The sequence below is a fragment of the Mchenga conophoros genome, linkage group LG3 (genome assembly GCF_057382185.1).
Source record: "Mchenga conophoros isolate Kocher_MC1m ecotype Shallow Benthic linkage group LG3, M_conophoros_male_GT1.1, whole genome shotgun sequence".
NCBI lineage: Eukaryota > Metazoa > Chordata > Actinopteri > Cichliformes > Cichlidae > Mchenga > Mchenga conophoros.
The window spans coordinates 35463934-35488677 of NC_140528.1; the positions used below are offsets into that span (position 1 = coordinate 35463934).

At 42.6% G+C, this 24744-nt stretch overlaps 1 protein-coding gene across 1 annotated transcript; it reads left to right on the forward strand.

Annotated features, from left to right (window-relative positions):
• Nucleotides 1–11378: 11378 nt before the first annotated feature.
• Nucleotides 11379–12891, forward strand: LOC146578374 (nuclear factor 7, ovary-like). The gene has a single exon (XM_085259364.1). It carries the CDS (start codon nucleotides 11391–11393, stop codon nucleotides 12783–12785), a length of 1395 nt encoding a protein of 464 aa, XP_085115490.1. The 5' UTR covers nucleotides 11379–11390; the 3' UTR covers nucleotides 12786–12891.
• Nucleotides 12892–24744: the final 11853 nt, after the last annotated feature.

Here is a 24744-nt window from a genome sequence, read left to right on the forward strand (position 1 = left end):
AAGAATGCAAAAGCATTGACATAGATTTTTCCTTCCTACAATAGCCCGACGGGCAGGGAAGAGATAGATTTTGGTAGCCCATCTGAAAAAAATCGCTAGCCCCAGGACGTCGGGCTAGCGATTTTGCGAGCCCTGTATCTGATTGAGGAATCACTCATCTTTGGAAAAGAGAGTTTATTACAGAGAAATGCCTCTTTCCAAAATAAAAGCTATACTATCCGCTTCTTCTGGGCTATATTCTCAGCAGCCTAAGGAGAATCATGTGCTAACAGCTGTCTAAATGACTCGGCTAAAGTTAGTAGCATGCTTGTTGTTTTTGTCTTTGCACTAGGATGATGTAAATGTGCAGTCATATTCGTTGTGTTCCCACTAGTGCTTTCAGGTTAATCTCGTTGAAATGACCTTAACGCCACAACACGGCAAATCTCCGTTAACGAGCTACCACCGATCGCCCCGTGCATGGGGCTAGACGGCCAACACGTTAACGAGCTAACTGCGCTAACACACTAGTTCCCACCTATGTAATTGAGCATTGCATGGCACATCCAACATACTGTTTTACTTTAGTCCATGACTCGCTTACCTTCAGGGTCATACGTCACATGAAAACCAAAATAATTCCAAACGCCAGATCTGAATGGGGGGGGGGGGGTCCATGTTGCAAGGAGAGCTTAACTTCTGTCTCGCTAGCTTGCCCTGCGCTCTTCCTTCTGACTATGCTGTCTGTGTTGAGCGCTCAGTGGATCTGCGCTGGACAGTGCAGCCTAGGCGGAGTAGTCGAACGCAGATTCACTGAGCGCTCAACACAGACAGCATCGTCAGAAGGAAAGTTGATAAAATAAATTACAAATTTTGTATTGTTCGATACATATGCGTACCGAACCGAAAGCACTGTATCGAACGGTTCAATATCGATACGAATATCGTTGCACCCCTAATTAATATATATATATATATATATATATATATATATATATATATATATATATACATATATATATATATATATATATATATATATATATATATATATATATATATATACACACATATACGTATATGTATATATATATATATATATATGTGTATGTATACATACATACACACACACACATATACATATATATATATATATATATATAAAAAACACCCAGCACGCCCCTGCGGGCGGTTTATCCTTCAAGCTCGGGTCCTCTACCAGAGGCCTGGGAGCTTGAGGGTCCTGCGCAGTATCTTAGCTGTTCCCAGGACTGCGCTCTTCTGGACAGAGATCTCCGATGTTATTCCCGGGATCTGCTGGAGCCACTCGCCTAGCTTGGGAGTCACCGCACCTAGTGCTCCGATTACCACGGGGACCACCGTTACCTTCACCCTCCACATCCTCTCGAGCTCTTCTCTGAGCCCTTGGTATTTCTCCAGCTTCTCGTGTTCCTTCTTCCTGATATTGCTGTCATTCGGAACCGCTACATCGATCACTACGGCCGTCTTCTTCTGTTTGTCTACCACCACTATGTCCGGTTGGTTAGCCACCACCATTTTGTCCGTCTGTATCTGGAAGTCCCACAGGATCTTAGCTCGGTCATTCTCCACCACCCTTGGGGGCATCTCCCATTTTGACCTCGGGACTTCTAGGTTATACTCAGCACAGATGTTCCTGTACACTATGCCGGCCACTTGGTTATGGCGTTCCATGTATGCCTTGCCTGCTAGCATCTTGCACCCTGCTGTTATGTGCTGGATTGTCTCTGGGGCATCTTTACACAGCCTGCACCTGGGGTCTTGCCTGGTGTGATAGACCCCAGCCTCTATGGATCTTGTACTCAGAGCTTGTTCTTGTGCTGCCATGATTAGTGCCTCTGTGCTGTCTTTCAGTCCAGCTTTGTCCAGCCACTGGTAGGATTTCTGGATATCAGCCACCTCCTCTATCTGCCGGTGGTACATACCGTGCAGGGGCCTGTCCTTCCATGATGGTTCCTCGTCTCCCTCCTCTTTCTTGGGTTTCTGCTGCCTGAGGTATTCACTGAGCACTCGGTCAGTTGGGGCCATCTTCCCAATGTATTCTTGGATGTTCGTTGTCTCATCCTGGACTGTGGTGCTGACACTCACCAGTCCCCGGCCCCCTTCCTTCCGCTTAGCGTACAGCCTCAGGGTGCTGGACTTGGGGTGAAACCCTCCATGCATGGTCAGGAGCTTTCTTGTCTTTATGTCAGTGGCTTCTATCTCCTCCTTTGGCCAGCCTATTACCCCAGCAGGGTACCTGATCACGGTATGTGTTGATGGCCCAGATCTTGTTCTTACCATTCAGCTGACTCCTCAGGACTTGCCTGACCCTCTGCAGGTACTTGGTGGTTGCAGCCTTTCTAGCGGCCTCTTCATGGTTCCCATTTGCCTGCGGGATCCCCAGGTACTTGTAACTGTCCTCTATGTCTGCAATGTTGCCTTCTGGTAGTTCAATCCCCTCAGTTCTGACTACCTTCCCTCTCTTTGTTACCATCCGACTACACTTCTCCAGTCCGAACGACATTCCAATGTCATTGCTGTATAGCCTGGTAGTGTGGATCAGTGAATCGATGTCTCGTTCACTCTTGGCATACAGCTTGATGTCATCCATGTACAGGAGGTGGCTGACAACTGCTCCGTTCCGTAGTCGGTATCCGTAGCCAGTCTTGTTAATGATCTCACTGAGGGGGTTCAGGCCTATGCAGAACAGCAGTGGGGACAGAGCATCTCCTTGGTAGATCCCGCACTTGATGGTAACTTGTGCTATGGGCTTGGAGTTGGCCTCTAGTGTTGTACGCCACATCCCCATTGAGTTCCTGATGAAGGCTCTTAGGGTCCCATTGATCTTGTACAATTCTAGGCATTCCAGTATCCAGCTGTGGGGCATTGAGTCATAGGCCTTCTTGTAATCAATCCAGGCAGTGCACAGGTTGGTCAGTCTGGTCTTGCAGTCTCGGCTGATTGTTCTGTCTACCAGTAGCTGGTGTTTTGCACCTCTGGTATTCTTGCCAATTCCTTTCTGTGTCCCGCTCATGTATTGACCCATGTGCCTGTTCATCTTAGCCGATATGATGCCTGACAGGAGCTTCCATGTAGTACTGAGGCAGGTTATTGGTCGGTAGTTGGAGGGGACCGGTCCCTTCTTGGGGTCCTTGGGGATCAGGACCGTCCGGCCTTCAGTTAGCCATTCCGGGTGTCTCTCGTTAACTAGCAGCTGGTTCATTTGTGCTGCCAGACGCTCGTGGAGTGCAGTCAGCTTCTTCAGCCAGTAGGCGTGAACCATGTCGGGCCCTGGTGCTGTCCAACTCTTCATACTGGAGACCCTTTCTTGGATATCTGCCACTGTGATGGTTACTGGACCCTGTTCGGGGAGGTCGCTGTGGTCTGCCCTCAGATTCTCTAGCCACTGAGCATTGCCGTTATGGGTTGCATCCTTCTCCCATATGCTCTTCCAGTATTGCTCCGTCTCCAGCCTTGGTGGTGCTGTTCTCTTATTGTTCCCTTGCCACTGAGAGTACACCTTTGCTGGTTCTGTGGAGAACAGCTGGTTTATTCTCCTGCCTTCTATCTCTCTGGTGTACCTCCTCAAGCGGCTGGCCAAGGCTGTGAGTCTTTGCTTGGCAGTTTCCAAGGCCTCAGGTATGGACAGCTTGCTGTATTTCTTAGGCACCTTATTTGTCGCACCTTTCTGCAACTCCGTTAGTTGGCTAACCTCCCTCCGTGCTACTTTGATCTTGCCCTCTAGCCTCCTTCTCCATGGAGGGTACTGCCCCTTGTGGCTGTTCAACTTGTAGCCAAGCATCTCACTGATCACTGCTGCCGTATTGTAGATCAGCTTGTTAGTGTCGGTAACCGTGGTTGTAGGTATTGCCCGTAGTGCTGCATTAACATCATCTAGCAGACCTTCTGAGGGTACTTCACGTAATCTTGGTAACCGGCTACGGGGGATCCAGGTTTCAAGCTTGGCCATGATCCTATTTTTCAGGTCAGTTCCTCTCGCACTCAACGATCCTTCTCCTATCGCACTTGGGGCTATGTACCCAATCTCGGGTGGGGGTGATGATATCTCCCCCCTGACCTGGCGTCCTGACTCCTCCTTGCCGTAGCATTTGTGTTGTACCTCGTCAATCTCTAGCTGTGAGAGCAGTCCCTTCTTTCGAATGTTGGAACACTGAGCTACTAGTTGTTTCGCCGTCATTGTGGATGTTGGGTATCGAAGAATCCATAGGTCCCTCATCCTATTCATGTAGCCCCTTCCGCCGGGGTTACTTGCGTAGTAGCATTCCAACAACGCCCTGTTTTCGTCCCTTGCCCACCGATGCCTTCTTGTTCCAGTAGCCCACTTTTCGTCAGGGTGCCCTGGTTCCTCAACACCTGACGCGGACCTTGTTGATCCGGGCGACGTCCGAGCCGGCATGCCTTCATATTTATCTGTCTCGCTCATGTCTGCGGTAGGCTTGCTTAGCATAGGGGGTCTAGCCTTAGGACCCTTACTGGATACAGACGCCCCAGGCAGGAATCGAACTTGCGATCCTCTGTTCCAAAGGCGTGTAGTTTAACCACTACGCTATCCAGCTGCTATATAGCAGCTGGATATATATATATATATATATATATATATATATATATACACACACACACACACACACATACATACACACACACACACACACACACACACACATATATATATATATATATATATATATATATATATACACATATATATATATACACATATACATATACATATATATATATATATATATATATATATACACATATATATATATACACATATACATATATATATATATATATATATATATATATATATATATATATATATATATATATATATATATATATATATATATATACACACACACACACATACATATATATATATCCCCCAACTCCACATATATATGTTGGAGATTTGTGTTCATACTGGAGTGCAAAATTAGAACCAATGGAAGATGGACAAGAAAAGTTCAAAGCCACCATGTCTTCAGTTCAGAAAAAGGAGAAAAGAAGAGGAGAAACGAGCAAAAGATGCAGGTAAGCAGATGTGTGATTGGATAATGGCAGGTCATCCTGAACCAATCAGAGTCAGAATACTTTATTAATCTCTAAGGAAATTATGTGGGTTACAGTTGCTCCAAAAAGAGATGGTAAAAATAGCAACAGTAACAGACCAAACTCCAGACAATACATTATGTTACAGATTTTAATATTAATTAGTCATTGTCAGTTGTTGATTTGTCCTGTTCTCATTGTATGATAAATTATGATGGCTGTTTGCATACTCTCTCTCTTCATGTGTGTGTGTGTGTACGTACAACAGCTTTATGTTAATGTACAATCCTTAATATGTTTTGTCTGTGTGTGTGTGTGGGGGGGGGGGGGCGCCAGAGGGAGTTTTCGCCCAGGGCACCAAACTGGCTAGGACCGCCACTGTTTGTATGTGTGTGCAAAAGCAAATGTGCCAGGCCTCAAAGACAATGGGTGGTTTGCACAACAAAAGCAGGATGTGAATCGAGCATATGACCCGTACAAATCTCAGCAGGGGTGATTAACGCACCAGAAAATAAAAAAGTCAGTGATTCTAGTAGGTGTTGGTTTCAAGGGATTTCTGCAAATTTGCGCAGGGTTAGTAAATGTAGTGTTGAAGTTAGCTCGGTGCTTACCTTTAGATGAGCCCACAAACCGAGAGATGAAGCTGGAACTCTTTCCAAACACAGGAAACAGGTCAGGGAGCAGAGACCCACGTGGTTCACGCTGATCGCAGCTACGATCCAGGAGACAAGGGTGGGCAGATCGATGCAGATATCGATCCAAACGTTGGTAGTGGTATATGATCGATACTTTAGTTTGTTTCTCTCCTGGAGGCTCACTATTTACTCGCTCTGGATGAAAAAGCAGCTCTGTCTGTGTGAACACCTCTTCTTATGCGGCAGACGCACTTTGCTCCGCCCCCTTCTTCCTGCCCTGCTGGGATTTGTTACTGTGCCGTCACGTGACTCAGATGCACTCAGAGACGCATTTGGACTGCAGAGAGAGAGAAAGAGGAGCAACATGTGGAGATATTTTCTGACTGTAAATGAAAATGCTGGAGAACAGCTGGAAGGCGTGTCAAGCCACAGGGGACCACAACAAGCTGCAGAGTTCAGCTTATTTTTTCACACCTCAGTTAAACCCTGTGACTGAAGTCTCACTGCACACACTCAAACTTAGTGTTTGTGTACACCTTGGTCATTATAACCTGACACTGATCAGCGCTGCTCTGACGACCACACTCACATCCATGTAAGCATTTAACTGGGATGATCTGGATTTACTGCACAATGCTGAACGTGTCCTTACAGTACAGGGAATAACTCTGTGTGTTCCTGTAGAGAAACTCTGGGTTTGTGTGCTGACGAGCATCTCTCACAGTATGATACAAAGGCTCACTCATACCTTTCCACACATGTGACAAATTCAAAAAGATGCTGAAACCTTTAGAACATCATAAACTACACATTGTTGTACTCTTTTAGGATGGAACAGCTTTCAGATTTATTTACTCTTGAAAGGATAAAAGATGTTTTTAAGAATTTTGCATTCAAGAGGAGAATGTTTAAATAAGTCATGTAAATGAGAATGTCAAAGTTGGTGGCTGCAGTATATACAAATTGGTGTATCTCAAAAATAAAATTATGAAGACACTCAAAATTAATTTGGAAACTGTTTTATGCAACTTTTTTACATTTACAATTTTCAGGGATGAACCTCTGAAATTACTTTAACTAGAAATGCGTGTAAAAATACCACTATTGCAATTTATGTAGTTACTGATGACTTAATGCATACATATGATTAAAATTTGGGATATAATGGTTGTATTGATGTATAGCAACTTCAAATACTCCCAGAAATGGCACTGCAACATGTAAAAATATAAAGATAAGCTCAGGCGGACTGGGTTCTTTAGTAGGTCTAAAGGGTCAAACTGCGTCCTCACATCTGCTTCATGAATATGAAGGGTTGTAGTGGGAGAAGGTGGTGTGAAATCCTCATAGCTGTGGAGTGAGGAGGGGGCTCCTGTGGGTGAAGTCTTTGATGGTGGTGATGGCTCTGTGCTGGTGGGAGTGGGGAGGTGGGGGGATGATGGACCAAAGTGTCTCTATTGTTGGGGAAGGTGGAGGTGTCGAGGCTGCTTGATGTCTCATCAAACCAGCAGTAAAAGTCGTTGAGGGTGTTGGCCAACAGCAGGTCGTCAGTGGAGTGGGGCTGTGTGCTTATATCCTTACTCTCATTTCCCTTAGCGCATCTGTAACATGCAACTTCTGTCGGTGCTACTGGAAACTGCATTTCCATCACACTATATGTTGTGATGATCTCAGTTCAGTCATGGTGTGTTCTGCAATCCTGCTGAATTGTGTTCCAGTCCCATCGACTGTGTATGAGCGTACAAACAAGCGTATGGCGGGGATGAATCGGAATGTCGTGAGCCTCGGCATCACATCATCATAGTGGGTGTCACAGTAATACTCGGGCAATTCGGAGTCTGGCGAGTCTGAGAGGTCCCATGCTTGTATGTCTCCCTCTGAAAAATGAGAGCAATAACAAGATGTTATATTTTGTTGCATAGATACTCACACACACACACCCACACACATTTAACCTACCATTTGGTTTATTTAGTTGTCAGACGCCTTATGATTTTAGGTTTGCACAGGGTAGAATGCATGCCAGTCTTCAGACAAGTCGCAAAATCATCAAAAACAAGGCGTTTTCTAAGATCCTCGTACGCAGTGTTGAGCCTATCCCTCTTGATGGTGTCGTCAATCTGGCTAAAGAGACGCAGCATAGCTCTCCAGTCGCACCACTGTATAAAAACATGTCCTTAAACCATGTAGTGCGCTCTTCTATGTTATTCTATGAATGTTATTTGTGACCATCTGTTGTGTTAAAACTAGTAACCCCTGTCTCACTCTTAGTTCAACATCCCGAAATCCCGATTTTTAAATAAAATGATCTCATCAACCCGTGAAAGAAACCCCAGTAGATGCGTAAAAACGAGTTAAATTAAAACTAGTGGTTTGATTAAATGAAACGCTTGTGAACAAGCTGACTTTACCCATTCAGAAGAAATTCCCACTTGTGCCGTTTTTAAAATGAAATGCATGCATCGCTGCAAGCTGAGATATTGTCAGGATTATAAAATTAGTGTGATTAAAACACTATTACCAACACGTTTGACTAGATGTAAATAAAAAGCATCCCCTCTTTGTTAAGGTGCACTGTGAAGCAACACGGCTTCCAAAACAAAGAATTGCTTTTAAGAACACACACGTCTGTATAACTGAATGTTGAGATACACCAAAGTGATGAAAATAGTTTCATTAAAAACCCTATGGTTTGTTTAAATTAAAACCCAGTTAAAAACACATAAACTCATACAACCCCTCTGACGCCCTGTGTGTTTCCACACATGAACTCGCATGCCCCCGAGCGCACCTGAACGCGCATGCGCACACGCACAAAACCGGTCAAACCGCTTTGGTTGGCCGCCAACTTGGACTAATGCCCCCTTATTACCACTGTGGGGAAAACACGTAAGACTGCAGTGAAGCGATGCAGCAGATGAATCCCTGGCCAAAGGTATCGTACTCAAATCAGACTACTGATCCAGCCACATCAGCCTTTTGTGAGGTCTGTTTAAAGTAGACTAAAGATGAACTGCAGCTTCCTGACTGTGAGCACAGAAACACATGTTCATACATACAGCTGCAGCAAACTTACATTAATTTTAAATAGATTTGTTACTCTGATGTCTGTCTCTGTGTTAGTCCTCTGACAGACTGGTGACCTGTCCAGGTGTGCTCTACCTATGACTACTGGGACAGGCTCTAGCCTCTGTAATAGAAACTTTCTGTTATTCTCATTTAAAGTATTTAAGTGCTTATGCATATGCTTAGTTGTGACACTGTTACTGTTCAGTGAAAACTAGATGAACTTACTTCAGCAGTTTGAGAAAACAACTCCCTTTACAGGTGCTGATAAGGCCAAGCGCACAAAACAGCACAACCATTGATCCGTTTTTGTGGATGGATTGATCCGATCCACAAAAAAACATTTGTGTCATCGTGTTTAGATTATTGTAATGTCCTGTTTACCAGCCTGGACAAATCACGTCGTTCTCACCTCCAAGCGAGCTCACATTACTGCTATTTAATTTTCTTTATATTGGCACCAAATAAATTTCAGGATTTGTTTCAAAATTCTTGTTTTAACACACAGAACACTAAATGATCACGTCCTAGATTATTTATCTCAGCATCTTACAAAGTAAACTGCTGCTCGTTGTCTCCGTTCACGGACTCATGATGTGTTAGTTGTTCCCTGTACACGACTAAAGACTAAGTGTGACAGAGCCTTTCAGTCTGTGGCGCCAAGGCTGTGGATCAGTCTGCCTCCACAACTACGTTTAGTCGACTCTGTGGATTCTTTAAAAAAGCTGTTCAAATGTTTCTGTTTTACAGACTTTCTAATGACAAACATTTTATTGAATTATTATTTATTTATTTTAAAACTACCTGTTTATTTTACTGTCTTATTGAATCTTTATTTTCACTTAATGTTCATGTTTATTTGAGCCTTTTGTGTGAAGCGCTTTGTGTCCGCTGTGAAAAGAGCTTAATAAATAAACTTCAATTACTTATCTCTGAAAATCAATCAGTCAATAATCAATCAGTGAGTTTGTGCGTTTGAGTTTGTGTGTTGATGGAGGCCACGCTGCTCTCAGAGGACTGTGTGTGGTTGTGGTAAACGTGTGAGCTGCTGCTGCTTCTTCCTCACATGTTTGATATGTTTCATATTTCCAGCTGATGCTGATCACCCTAACCTTAACATCACAGACCATCCTTTGGTTCTTCTTCTGTTCCTCTGAAACTTCCTGTGTGGTGCCTTTCAAATTAAAAGCCCTCCCTGACTGTAAAGACTGGACTGTGCTGCAGCTGGTGGAAACAGTGTGTAGGTGTGTTGTGTTTGATGGAGGACTGAAGGACACATGTTTGTCTTTGGACCCTGTTACTGATCAGGACCTGCTGTGTGTTTCCTGTCCACAGGTCTACAAAGAGTCACACTTCCTGCTGTGGTTCAGATGTTCAGCGTGTTGCTTTGTTTCTCACATGTTGGCTCCACGGTCTCTGCTGCTGTGGGCTGATGTCATGCAGCAATACAGCTGCTCAACATCTGGCCTTGTTTTGCTCCATCAGCAGATATTTGACTTTTAGATCACATGATATTTGCATCCAACCTTCAAACACGTGTGGAGAATTCATTATTTCTTTTTAGTAAATAACAGAAAAAAGAAAGTAAGAGAAAATTTATTCTGTAAAACGTGAAAAATTCCACACACATGTAACTCACCACTGTGTGAACATCACAGGGGAGAAATCGTTTCTCTGAGTCAGAGATGAGTGTCAATAACACAAAAGTAACACTCAGTGTCATGCAGTGACTTTTACACAACCAGATCAGATGAACCAACTCACACTAAAACATGCATTTTGCTGCACTCTTTACACTTATTTCTTTTCTTTCTGCTCTTTTATATATTTTGTAAAAGAACAAAAAAATATTTTATATCAGCAGCAATTTTTCTCAAACTGCTGCATCACAGCTTTCATGCTCTGACCTGCATGTGAAATGAGATAAAAGCTCTTTATCAGTAACTTTTACAACTTCTGGCAGGTTAATCTCTGAACTTTGGAGTGAAACACACCCTTAGTTACAGGAAATAACACCACTGTCTGTAACTAAGTGAATCCACCTTAACACCACCTGTGTGTGTGTGACTGCATTACACTCCCACTGCTGGGAACCTGAACAAGAACCAGAACAAAGTCTAAAATAGAAGCTGACAAACAGCTGCACCACCGAGTGACACTTTATTTTATAAACTTCACAACAGGTTTCATGTTGTGACCTGTGGAGGTGAAAAGACACAAAACCTGTTTTACAGCTTTTGAGCTGCAGGCAGGATTGAAACACACCTTAGTTAAAAGTCAAACAGCAACATTTTCTCCTCCCCTCACGTCACTCAAATGTGACAAACCAGGAAACAGGAAGTTCTTCGTCCTCAGTAAAGAGAGACGCACAGACGATCAGACTGAGCTCAGACCAAACTAGCAGCTTCCTCTGAGTGAGTCCAGCTACAGGAGAGAAAAGTGGAAAACTCCAACACTGCTGCTTCAAGCTGCTGACGCTCCACACACTGAATGTGAGTTTGAGCAAAAACACGACTCAAAGCAAGTTTCAGTGAAGGTGGTAGAGGAGGGAGGGGAGCCAGGACTGACTGTACTTCCTGTCTGCTGTTTTCAGCTTCACTCACAGACTCAATGGCTTCCAGATCAGAGGAGGATCTCTGCTGTCCGGTCTGTCAGGAGGTCTTCAGAGATCCTGTTCTTCTGTCATGTAGCCACAGCTTCTGTAAAGACTGTCTGAAGAGATGGTGGAGAGAGAGACTAATACACGAGTGTCCAATTTGTAAGGAAATATCAGTTTATGATCCACCTTTAAACCTGGCTTTAAAGAACCTGTGTGAGTCGTTCTTACAGGAGAGAGATCAGAGAGCTTCAGAGGCTCTCTGCAGTCTGCACTCTGAGAAACTCAGACTCTTCTGTCTGGACCATCAGCAGCCAGTGTGTGTCGTCTGCAGAGACTCAGAAAAACACACCAATCACAGATTCAGACCCATCGATGAAGCTGCACAACAACACAAGAAGGAACTTCAGGAAACTCTGGAGCCCTTAAAGAAGAAGTTAAAGGTTTGTGAAGAAGTTCAAGTGAAGTTTGATCAAACAGCAGAACACATTAAGGTCCAGGCCCGACACACAGAGAGGCAGATTAAGGAGCAGTTTAAGAAGCTTCAGCAGTTTCTAGCAGAGGAAGAGGAGGCCAGGCTTGCTGCAGTGAGAGAGGAAGAGGAGCAGAAGAGTGGGATGATGAAGGAGAAGATGGAGGCTCTGAGCAGAGAGATAGCAGCTCTTTCAGACACAGTCAGAGCCACAGAGGAGGAGCTGAGAGCTGAAGACGTCTCATTCCTGCACAACTACAAGGCTGCAGTGGAAAGAGTCCAGCGCTGCCCCCTGCTGGATGATCCACAGCTGCCCTCAGGAGCTCTGATAGACCAGGCCAAACACCTGGGCAACCTGACCTTCAACATCTGGAACAACATGAAGGACATGGTCTCCTACACTCCTCTCATCCTGGACCCAAACACTGCAAATCCAAAACTCATCCTGTCTGAAGATCTGACCAGTGTGAGACGAGGAGGAGAGAGGCAGCAGCTTCCTGATAATCCAGAGAGGTTTGATTATTACATCTCTGTCCTGGGCTCTGAGGGCTTTAACTCAGGGACTCACAGCTGGGATGTTGATGTAGGAGACAGTACAGGGTGGAGACTGGGTGTGTCAGCAGAGTCTGTGCAGAGGAAGGGATGCATATGGACTGGATTATGGACAATATGGTTCTTTTTAGGTAAATACTACACATTCTCACCATCAGCTCCTGTCACTGCTCTCTCAGTAGAGAAGAAGCTCCAGAGGATCAGAGTGAATCTGGACTGGAACAGAGGAAAGCTGTCGTTCTCTGATCCTGATACTAACACACACATACACACCTTCACACACACTTTCACTCACAGGATGTTTCCATATATCAGCACTGATGATGGTGGTAAAGCAAAGGTGTGTCCGTTGAAGGTGTCAGTGTCAGTGCAGCAGATGAGTTGAGGATGATGATGTTTCTAATGTTGTTTCCTGTCAGTGAGTTGAAGCTGTTAAACTGCAGCTGTCCTCCTGCTGCCTCGTTGTTCCAAAGCTCTTTGTTTCTCTTTTAGTTTCACTCTTTCTTTCTGTTTCTGCTGTTCACCTTTTCACATGGAAAATCATTTCACTGTTTCTCACTGAATGACTCCCCAAACTAGATTTGAAATTCTATCAAGTTTCTAATCATTACAAGTGATTCATGTTTCTATTTGATGTGTAAATGGAGATGATTTAGTTTGCTGGGATATGGACTGACATGTGTTGAATGGGAGGAGCAGTTTGTTGTTGTCTTCTTGTCTGTTTATGACAACAATAAATATGTTGTTGAAACAATGATTCATGTTTAACTCCATATATGAAATGTTTCTGCTCTTTGAATTCTGTTTGATTAAAGACTTTCTTCATGACACAAATGAGATTTCAGTGTATTAATAGAACTAAATAAGCTCAGAGTTGAAAGGCTGGAGTATTATGTACGTGCTTCACTGTCAGGATCTTCAGGGGGATTCAAAGGGAAACATCAAACTGCTGTAATGAGATAAACTAGTTGGGCTGAACACACTTATCTGTAGTTTGTCTCCATCCAGGATCATCAGAATATAATGAACATGTGTGAAGAGCCACAAAATGCTGCTGCCCTCTCAGCATGATGAGCTCCAGCCTTTGTTAGCAGGACAACAGGAAACATGAGACAACTTTCAGAGACAGTAACCAACTGTGGCCACAAGATGGCAGCAGCTGATCTGAGATCCTTTATTGGACAGAACGACTCTGCTCTGTGACGTCATCAGAGAGACGGCCTTCACTCTGATAGATCTGACGTCATGTCTGCACTGCGATGATGAAAGCTGATAAACACATTGTTATTGATCCATGAAATCACCTCTGTCCTCTCAAGTGTAGCTGTTTACAGAGCTGAAGAAGTCCTTCATCATCAAAACAGACAAACATGTATTTCCTGTATTAAGTGACGTCATCCTCACTCTGACCTCTTACATACATTCTGTTCAGTTTTCCTGCTGTAAGAAATAAACTGTGTGAAAATAGAAATGCAGGGAAACATCCATTAATCACAGCTGAGCCGTTTGTTTCTGACTCACATTCAATGAGGCTTCAGGTGTAAATACCTCAGAAGTGTTTGTGAGTTCAGTAGAAGCAGACCCAGTCGACCATCATGGCCTCCACAGCACTACACAATGCAACAGAAAGGCCTTCATCATCTGCTGAACCACCTCTGAACCACGACGCTCTCCCTGCATCTAAAAGCTGTTAGTCAGGATGAGATGCTGCTGTGATCGCTCACAATTTACCTGTGAGACCTTTGTAAATATTGTCTTTGTTTCTGGAGGAAACACCTTTAGTCTGTTTGTATTTGGAGTGCAGATCTGGGCGTCCATCACTTTAACCTGCACACGTTTAGTTATTGAGTGTAGTTGATGTTTGGCAGCATTTTATAAGTGACAGTTCATGAACGGTGAAGGAACAGAGGACGCCTGACCATCCTACCTGTGTCAGTAAGAAGACTTTCATCACAACTTCACAACTTAACACAACTGAAACCTGAATTCAGTGTTGCATAGTTTACTAACAGTGTGTGCTGACACTGAAGTTAGCAGTTTGTTTCCTAAGAGCTGCTGGGACAAACCACAGTGAGCGGCTACAGAGTTTAGTTAAGGTGGTTCTAACATGTGACCTGTTGAATTATTTACAGGGATTTATTTTTCATTTAAAGCATCATTTGTGAAGTTTTTATGAAGTTTACTTCTTTTATGTTCTTTGTGTAACGTTTAATGTAATTTCCAACAAGCAGACCTGTGATCACTTTGACTCAGTATGATGGATTGTTTGGATTTGTCTTTGTTTCTCTGGCTTTTCTTGTGTGTCTTTGTATGTTGGATAGAGTCATGTGACCTGCCCATGGACGACACATGGAAATGAGCAGTTTAGCTCAAATCTGGCAGGTTTCCATCTTCTACTGTTTCATATTGATTTTATTGAAATGAGCCATCCTGTAAATAAGTGAAAATAAAAACAACTGGCTAACTTTTAGTCTGATCCAGTTTTTTTTTTCTTGAGTGAGTGTTTACATCTCAAAACGCTCGCTCACAGCTTTTCATCATCCTGTTCCAATGAATAAAACAGGGGTGAGGTCACTTCCTTTGGGTGGAGTCAGCTGCTGGTCACCTTGAAACAAACACACAGCTGTTGCACTTGTCAGCTAATCAGCTTGTAGCATATGCACAGTTTACAGAACCCCTTTTCTGTCAATTTAATTAATTAACCTGCTAAGCAGATAGCATATGATATGAATACCACTGTACTTTCAAAATATAGAAAGTGATTTGTAGAGGGACAAGCAAAATTTACTCTTTTAAACTCTGCCAAATTAAAAAAAAAAGACTAGTTTGTTTGTTTTTTAAAGTACAAGCTTACTGGTCAGAGCTAAAGTCCTACACAAAACCTTTTGCTTTGTCTTAATTTGAGGCTAAAAGCTGATTATCTGAGCACCAAAGATTTGTTTCTAAACCTCAAAGTAGATGCAACATGTCATCAAGGTTAAAGAGTTTTAGGGGGAAGAAAACTATTAGAACCACAACGCAGAGCGACTTTCCTTTTATTGAGTGGTTTTCTTTTTTAAACACTCATATTAAGAGGAAATGCAGCTTCTGTTGCGACGTGTGAACATCTTTCTGTGTGCAGTTTAACCTCTCCACTAGTGCAGACCTGTGCAGTCTTTTTTTGTTCTCTCATTTTACGGATACAGTTTGTTTATTTAAATAGAGCTAATCTCAACATCGCCATCACACATTCAGACTGTTTGACTTTCATTTAGAACTCATCACTTCCTGTTTTTCTAGGATTCTTTGTCCTGGGCTCAGAAAGAACAGCCTTCATTATTTTGACCATTTAGCGAGACCAACAGCAACATCACAAGTCCTTCATTCCTTTTTTAATGTCTTTATTTGAAGTTTACTGATGTGTTTATTCTTTCTGGCTGTGTTTTTTTCCTTTGTTTAAGAAAAATAGAATTGAATTAATAATCTTCATAACTTCTTTTCAGATGTAGTCTGAAACACTTTCAGTTTGTTGAAAATTGATGGATCCTTAATGAATGGGCCTCAGAGCCGCCCTCAGTGTCTAATGTGGACACAAAGTTTCAGGTTAAATGCACAAATGAGGTAAGTCCTGTATTCATCCTCGTCCTCTGCTTCTGTTATTATTCATCCAGTCTGGCTGCAGACCTTAGGTTTAGTAGTGCAAAGGATAAACATCCTAAAGGTCAAAGTTCGGTTCATTTTATTGATAAAGAGATAAGAGTGTGTTTTACAGGAGAATGTGACATGTCATAAAAGTTGGTGGCAGCAGCTGAACTCACAGTGTTAGTCCTGTAAAACACTCATATACAGTATTATTATTATGAGTATTTATTGTATGGACTCTAACTGTAAACTCAGTGAAGGGAAAATATTTTAGCTCAAACACCAAAATTCATTCACGTTAGATTTTTCCTCCACACGATTCAGATTTTATTGCTGGCTTCTTCATAAAGTTGGATCTGACTTCAGTGTAAATGACCTTTGTCTGATGTCTCTTATTTAATGAGCTTGTTTCTCCTGCTTTTCCTCACTTTCCTCACAGTCTGCCCCGATCTGATCGAGGTTAAAGTTTCTGTTGGAATGATCTGAGCAACAGACGTCCTCCCTCACTGAAGTGTGAAACTTTGTGTGGTTCACAGTGTTGTGATATTTTGATACCATGGTAGCATTTACAGGATATTGTTTTATTGTGATATTATACAGAAAAGAGTTACTCAATAAGGCCCATCTACTAGTTGTTTTTCTCTTTCTCTGTGACCCAAGAATTAATGTGTAAGATTCACAAGCTGGTACCCCAAGGTCGAAAACACCACAGAGACGAGACCACTTCCTTACTCCCATCCTCCCTTCTTTATCTCTTAGAAAAAGGCTCGTTAAAGGCCAGGTGGTTTGTTTCAGAATTCACTAATGAAAGAACTCTGTATTTTATGTCTAGGAGTGTATTTTGCTGGGATGATCATAAATTGTAGCTGAACTGATAAACTACACAAGGGATACTTTGCTCAGAAGGCAGGAAGACGTTTCCTTATTTAGTCTGTACCGGTTTGAACTGGGAAAGCTGACACACGAACCTTTTTTTCTCTATATAAACTGCTGTGTATCAAATAAACCTTTGAGTCGATTTGGGAAGACAACCTGAAGCAGTCTGTGTTTCCTTGTTCTCCCAAGCTGCTCCCGACGTCGTAACTAACCCAGCTGAATGGCATACCTGAGTGTTACTTTGAATAATTAGGAATCTTATAAGGAAAGGACAAAACTCTGCTTATCGCTCGTGCCTTGGAGGGAAAACCGGGATGGACATTTTTTCCTTCAATTTGGTGTCAGAAGTGGGATTGACTGACAGAAGGTAAATATGCGTCTTTCATATTTATATAAAGACCGTATTATACCTCTCTCAGTGATCGATCCATAAAAAAAACGGGATATGCTGACGAAGTTTCACTTAGTGATCCAGAGAGATACACTGACGACTTCCTCAGTCCCCGAATAAAGTAAATTAACCCTTGTGTGGTGTTGGTGGACACAGGAAGTTGCCTGTTGTCTTGAAACGTACGTTAAAAAGTGAGAAGTTGCTCACTCAGAAAAAGTGACACAGGAAGTTGCCTGTTGTCTTGAATATTTCTCGTTAAGTGAGAAGTTGCTCACCAAAAAGTGACACAGGAAGTTGCCTGTTGTCTTGAAACGCACGTTAAAAAGTGAGAAGTTGCTCACTCAGAGAAAGCTAGTAAATAATTAAATTTAATTTTGTTAAAAAAAAAAAAAAAAAAAAAAACGAAAGAAAACTGAAAACGGGTCTCACAGACCCGATTACCATACAAGGGTTAAAAGCAGTAAATTAAAAGCAGAAAGACACAGGAAGTTGCCTGTTGTTTTACGAGAAGTTGCTCGTTAAGCGAGAAGTTGCTCGCTAAGTGAGAGTTGCTCACCCAAACAAAAAATTGCTAGCAATAAATTTAAAGTAACCTCAGCTGTGCCGCAGCGAAAATACTAACATAAATCCTTCAAGCGTGTAAACCCCTCTGGAAATCACTGAACATGGGTCAGAATAATTCAAAGACCACAGACAGGTCCGATAAAAAAATCTAAAGTACCTGTAAAACCAAAAATTAATAAAATACAAAATAAAGTCTCAAACAACAGCTCAGTACGACTCCCATTTCCGGTTACGTGTAACCCACGTCCACGAATCGGCGAAGACTTCCATGATTACGTATCCAGAACATGCGGGAGTGCTTATGTGACTGACTTTGTTTACAACTTACGGACTGTAAGTTCAATGCATTCTAATTTCTTTTCGGAGCCCTATCCCGAACGATTATCGCCAGAAAACAGGTCAGTAGAAATGTTGAATATCATTTGTGATAAGAAAAGTAGTCTGCTTAAAAAGTCCTGTAGAAAATATATGACAGAATGCCGCGACGTGATACATCAAATGTTACCACTATGGAAAAAGGGACCGGAACCAGGTGTAGATGCTTTAACATCAAATAAAACTAGTGCAGGCTCTAGCAAAGAACATAAACCTACCGCAGGAAAAGCTAGTCTTGCATGTTCAGCCGTTCAGCCTACAGCCCCACACCCTTACGATGAGACCGAATTAATAGTCGCTGTAGCAGCTGCACGTAAACAATGTCAGCATTCTGATCCAACCAGCTCAAAAGAAAGCGACGAAAAATCTGAATCACATGCAACGGATCTTAGCCATCTCTTTAAACAGGATCAGGAAAAACAATATATACGCCGCGAGGAAGAATTAGCAGAACATAGAAAAAGAGAAAAACTTTTGAAAGAAGAATGTGAGGAACTTATGAAAAACAATTCAGACGACTATGAAGAAAAACTTTTGCATCAGGCAGTGTCCACAATAGACACCCACATGAAACGCCACGATATCGTAGCTAGAGGTTTAGAGGTAGCTAAAGAAATACCTGTTACCCGAACTTTAATAAAGACTTATCTAAAAGAAAAAAAGGAAAAACAAAGCCGGAATGACAAAGGTCCTCACGCCAACACTCGCGGTAGTAAACAAACAGACCCAAAATCTAGTGACGTCAATGACACTTACCCCTTTATGATAATAGGAGATCAGTGTTGTATTCAGCCCCCTAAAATCTCAGAATTAGTGACAACTATTAAAGAGCTTCCCGATCCTCTTAAAAATCCTACAGCCTTTGTCTCTGCACTACAGAGAAGTGCCAGATATCACCATTTGGGTGGTCCGGATTACAGGTACATATTGTGTCAATGCATTCCTGGAGTAACCGAGTCACAACTCATAAGAGAGATAGGTGAATTAGACCCAAAGCATGATAAAGCATCCACAACTGCAGAGTTTTTGTGGGTAAATAATGACAAAATCACCGATTTCTTTAAGAATCTAAAGGAATTCCTGCTAACAATGTCCAGAGACAAAATTGACTTAAATGCAGTAACTATGTGTAAACAGAAGCCTGATGAATCTATCCTAGTATTCATAAAACGCTTTATGCACTGTTGGACAAGCTAGAGGTGCAAATTCAGCTCAGTTTTCCAGCAGCCGCAGACACCCAAAGCAAAAATGAATTTGTGTATTTCATTTAACATAAAGGGTGAAATGTTTGCTGACACTGATAACAGCTTATGTTTTCTCTGCCCTATGTACCGACATGATGGAGAAGGAACATCCTCTGTGTCAGCTGGACCCTCAGCAGAGAATGAACTCAACATCCTTTTTGTCCGGTACTCTATGTCACACACTGTGCCAAAAAAAAACGTGTACAAATACAACAAGCCACACTTTTGTTTCTCTAAGGTCAAACAGTGATTTTGTTACATAACTCAGACATAGGTTACGAAATATGTCGTCACATAGATCTAACCTACCCTATCCACTGTACTATTTCTGCAGTTACATTGCCAGCTGAATACCAGAATATGACATTGTGGTCAAAAAGTGAGAATGATATAGGATTTATTGACTGTACACTTTATCACGTACACCTACTAAAACACAACAAGCCAGTATATGTCAAGCAACATCCCATTTCTGCCGAAAAAGCCGCAGCCCTAGATGTCATGATAGGAGATTTATTGACTACAGGAGTAATAAAGCCCACACTCCTGTCAATCCTGTGCCAAAGCCTAACAAACCTGGCGTATGGCGTTTCATACAAGACTTAAGGCAAATCAATGCAGTCAACATTCCTCTGCCACCTCTCGTTTCAGATGTTCACAGCATATTGACATGCATTGCATACACATTTTACCGTGGTGGATTTATGCTCCGCTCCTTTTTCTCAGTACCTGTGCATGAAGACACACAGCCGTTATTTGCATTCACACATAGAAATAAGCAGTACACTTGGACTCGTTTGCCCCAAGGCATGATAGACAGCTCTGCTGCTTTCTCAATGGTGCTTCACTCCTCCAGGGCTGCACCCTGATCCACATGTGGATGACCTCCTCCTCTGTGCTCCGAGTGAAAAACTATGTCAAACTGCTACACACATGCTTCTCCAGCACCTCCAAAAGACTGGCCACAAAGCATCAGCAAAGAAAATGCAGTACTGTCAGACTTCTGTTCAATATTTGGGATTCACACTGTCTCACGGAAAACGTTCCATGACTGCAGACAGGGTCAAAGCTGTGACCTCTGTCCCTCGGCCCACTACACAGAAGGAAATGTTGTCCTTCCTGGGCATGGTGAACTATTGCAGACAGTGGATACCAGACTGTTCTTTTCATGACCACATTCTGCGTGACTGTTGTAAAAAAGAGAAGCCTCCTCGAATACTGTGGTCCACAGAAATGACTGCCTCTTTCAATGCATTAAAGGGAGTGCTGATCTCCGCCACTCAAAGGTGCTGTCCGTGGTTGTTCAGGAATGCCGGCCTGCCTGAGGGCAGTAGCAGCTTGCTCTATCATGATAAGGGACTGCGAGGAGCTTACACTCTCACATGACACTATTCTACACACCAATCACCAGGTCACGACCATTCTAGCAAACATAACTACACAACATATGCAAATCTCACCATAAAAGCGAGCAGCACACCCAATTCGCCAGCACATTTATTGATCCTATGCTGTGTTCTTCTGACCGACAGGATGGCTCAGACAGGCTTGACGATCATGACTGCATGACACGTATACAGGAATCCACAGCACCACGTCCAGATTTAGAGCAAACACCTATCCCAGACTCAGCCACGGTTTATGTGGACGGGTCCTCTTCAAGGCCGAATGACAACTCATTTCTTTGTGGCTATTCAGTGGTAACAGTGCCTGACATCATACTAGAGGCTCACTCATTACCATTTCACTCAGCACAAAAAGCAGAGCTCATGGCTTTAATACGCGCCTGTGAGCTCCATTTGGATAAGCATGTGACGATTTACACAGACAGCCGCTATGCATTTGGCGTTGTGCATGACTTTGGCACATTGTGGAGACAAAGAGGATTTAGATCTGCTGATGGAAAATAAATTGCTAAATTCTGATTTTGTTCAAAGACTTTTGCAGGCTATACAGCTACCATCGGCCGTTGCAGTTGTAAAAACGAAAGGACACAGTACAGCTGACACAGACGAAGCAACAGGTAATGCCTTAGCAGACGTGACAGCCAAGGCTGCAGCTGCATCACAGCTCCCACCTCCGCAGGAAGTATTATCTGTGCCCCTACAGCTGCCACTTGTTACACTCCCAGACTATTTAGACACAAATGTTGATTTAAAATTCATACAAGAGCAAGCCTCTGCATGTGATTACACCTATTGGGAGAATAATGACTGTACCTTAGATGACAGAGATGGCTTATACAAAATCTTAAGGGTTTGATTGCCCTCCCATATTCCCTGATGCCAGTCCTTGCCCGACATTTTCACTGTGTGAGTCATGTCGGACAAAGAGGGGTAATAGGGGCAATAAAATCAAGATTTGTAATTGAGAAAACATCACATGCAGTAAAAAGCATATTAGCAACCTGTCTAACATGTGCGCGAACTAATGTAGGTAGCTCAAAAGCAAAACATCAGCATTTACCACAACCAGATTTTCCATTTCATACATTACAAATTGATTTTACACACATGCCAGTACAAGGAAGCATCAAGTACTACCAGGATCAATTTAGTAAATGGGTAGAAGCTTATCCAACCTCAAAAGAAACTGCAGAAGTAGTCTGTCAAAAGTTGAGCAATGAAATAATACCCAGATTCGGAATACCTCACCAAATTAACAGTGATAGAGGACCTTCATTCACATGAGAAGTAATTAAAAAGTGTGCTAAAACTTTAATGACCTGGGTCAAATTACTTCCTCAAGTCCTCTGTGAGATTAGAATGACTCCATCTGCAGTAACCAAATTATCTCCATTTGAAATAAGATTATTTCCAACACCATGGTCAGCTTCCAGAGGGGCACCGCTAGTAGAAGGTGATGTATATTGCACTGTCCACTGATGTTCACAACCTGGTAGAAAAACTGAATAATAACTATCAGAAAGTTTGTCTCTCTCAGCTTTTCCCCTCCACAGTTCCACCAGTGGAGACAAGGAGATGCGTGTTGGAGAAGCCACTAAAACCAAGGACACTCTGGGAGGCCGCGCATTTTCCAGCCCCCAGGCTGTACTGGCAGTGACGAGAACCAGCATCCTTACGGACGGACAACCTCAGTGGATTGATGCCAGCGGGGTTAAGACCAGCCCAATCGGACCATCTCAGGCGTCGGATCAAGCAGATGACATCTCCGGCGAGCCAGCGCCCGGATCCAATGTACATACACACACACAATCACTGATTAACACACAACGTCTGAAAGAACAACAACAAGGTACTCAAACATCCAGCAGGAACAGAAAGCCAAAAGTACCACATGATGTCTAACCTGATAAAGCCAGACTCATTTCATCCTGATAATGGAGAAAATGAAATGCCCATTGTCATCATACGACGCTTATTCTGTGTCTCTCGAACCTGGGACCAGGCCAGGAGACAACTGAAGAACTGTTTTTCTTATATACTTTCTTATATATTTAGGTTATTTATCATATCTATCGCATTAACCTTAGGATTTCTCTTTGCTATTTTGTATTGTAGACTGCAACCATGTTCACATTTCTGCAGGTCGTATTTTGCTGACGATACCTCATGCTCTATTTTGCAAGACACCTACTTAATGCACTCATTACGTTCCCTAAAATCAGTAAATGACAACATAGACGCCACTAATAAACCATCTTATGCGCCCTCTAGAACAGGAGCTAACGCCTGGTATGAAAATGCCAGAACAGCCGCTCGTGATTTAGGAAACAGTAACTGTTATGTCTGTTCAAAGGCTAATCCAGAACAGGTTATAGTAGGATACCCCATATCCGGTTTCCCCCTCACTGAGGGACTAGAGAAAATCGGCGGAGATAATGCTCTCTTTAAAGACGCTTTACAGTTGACTCTGAGCCCTCTCGACTGCCTACTTAGACACACACACACACACCAACTAACCCTGAGACTCCATTAGGCGAATTATTGAAGTTATCTAATGACACCGCAGGGACCTGCGCCCCAATGAAACGCCCCAAGAATAGGTTAAAGCCCTCACTGCCCTTAGGACAGATCCCTCTCCATTTTAATACTAGTATGATATGTCTGCGCAGACTAAAGTTAACTGGCCCAGACACACACATAGATTATACAAAGGATAACTATACATTTTTCTCTGACTCCCCAGGTGCACGCTGTAATGAGACATGGCTAGCTGTCTCTGTGGCTGAAGTTGTATCATATCTGGAGGAACACACACACAGTTCAAGTTCGAGCAGAGACTCGATCATTGTTCCCCCACACGGTGTCTTAAATGATACTGACTGGGGGGAGTTAGTTAAATCACACATGGTCACGCGCCTAACTAGAGCAATCCCACATGTTTATTGGATGTGCAATAATACTCTTAGATTAGCTCTACCTGTTAATTGGACCGGTACCTGTGGTCTAGTGACCGTTGATGTATGCTGTACTTTCATTCCCAATAACACCGCTCCTAACGGTTCATTCACACAAGCTATGAATAAACTTGAAGCATTGAAGATAGAACTAATTGCCAATGCAGGTCACGGTCAGTGGCTAGACAAGTGGCTACAGGACACGTTTGGAAAATGGAAGAAACTAATTGTAGCCTTTGTAACCGTTGCAGCATGTTTTCGATGATTATTGTCTGTTGTGTGATACCATGTATACGCTCTCGGAATTTTTGATATTAAGCTTACTCGAAGGACTAATTACATTTATGATTTGTTTCACATTTATGATTTGTTTCACATTTATGATTTGTCTTTATATTATGTTATTACATTCTGTCTTTATACTATGTTATCATTTCATGATAAAAGGAGAGAACTGTTGTGATATTTTGATACCATGGTAGCATTTACAGGATATTGTTTTATTGTGATATTATACAGAAAAAAGTTACTCAATAAGGCCCATCTACTAGTTGTTTTTCTCTTTCTCTGTGACCCAAGAATTAATGTGTAAGACTCACAAGCTGGTACCCCAAGGTCGAAAACACCACAGAGACGAGACCACTTCCTTACTCCCATCCTCCCTTTTTCTTTATCTCTTAGAAAAAGGCTCGTTAAAGGCCAGGTGGTTTGTTTCAGAATTCACTAATGAAAGAACTCTGTATTCTATGTCTAGGAGTGTATTTTGCTGGGATGATCATAAATTGTAGCTGAACTGATAAACTACACAAGGGATACTTTGCTCAGAAGGCAGGAAGACGTTTCCTTATTTAGTCTGTACCGGTTTGAACTGGGAAAGCTGACACACGAACCTTTTTTTCTCTATATAAACTGC

Bases quoted from the DNA above. Each gene is read 5' to 3' on its own strand.
- LOC146578374 (XM_085259364.1), top strand. From the start codon at position 11,391: ATGGCTTCCAGATCAGAGGAGGATCTCTGCTGTCCGGTCTGTCAGGAG.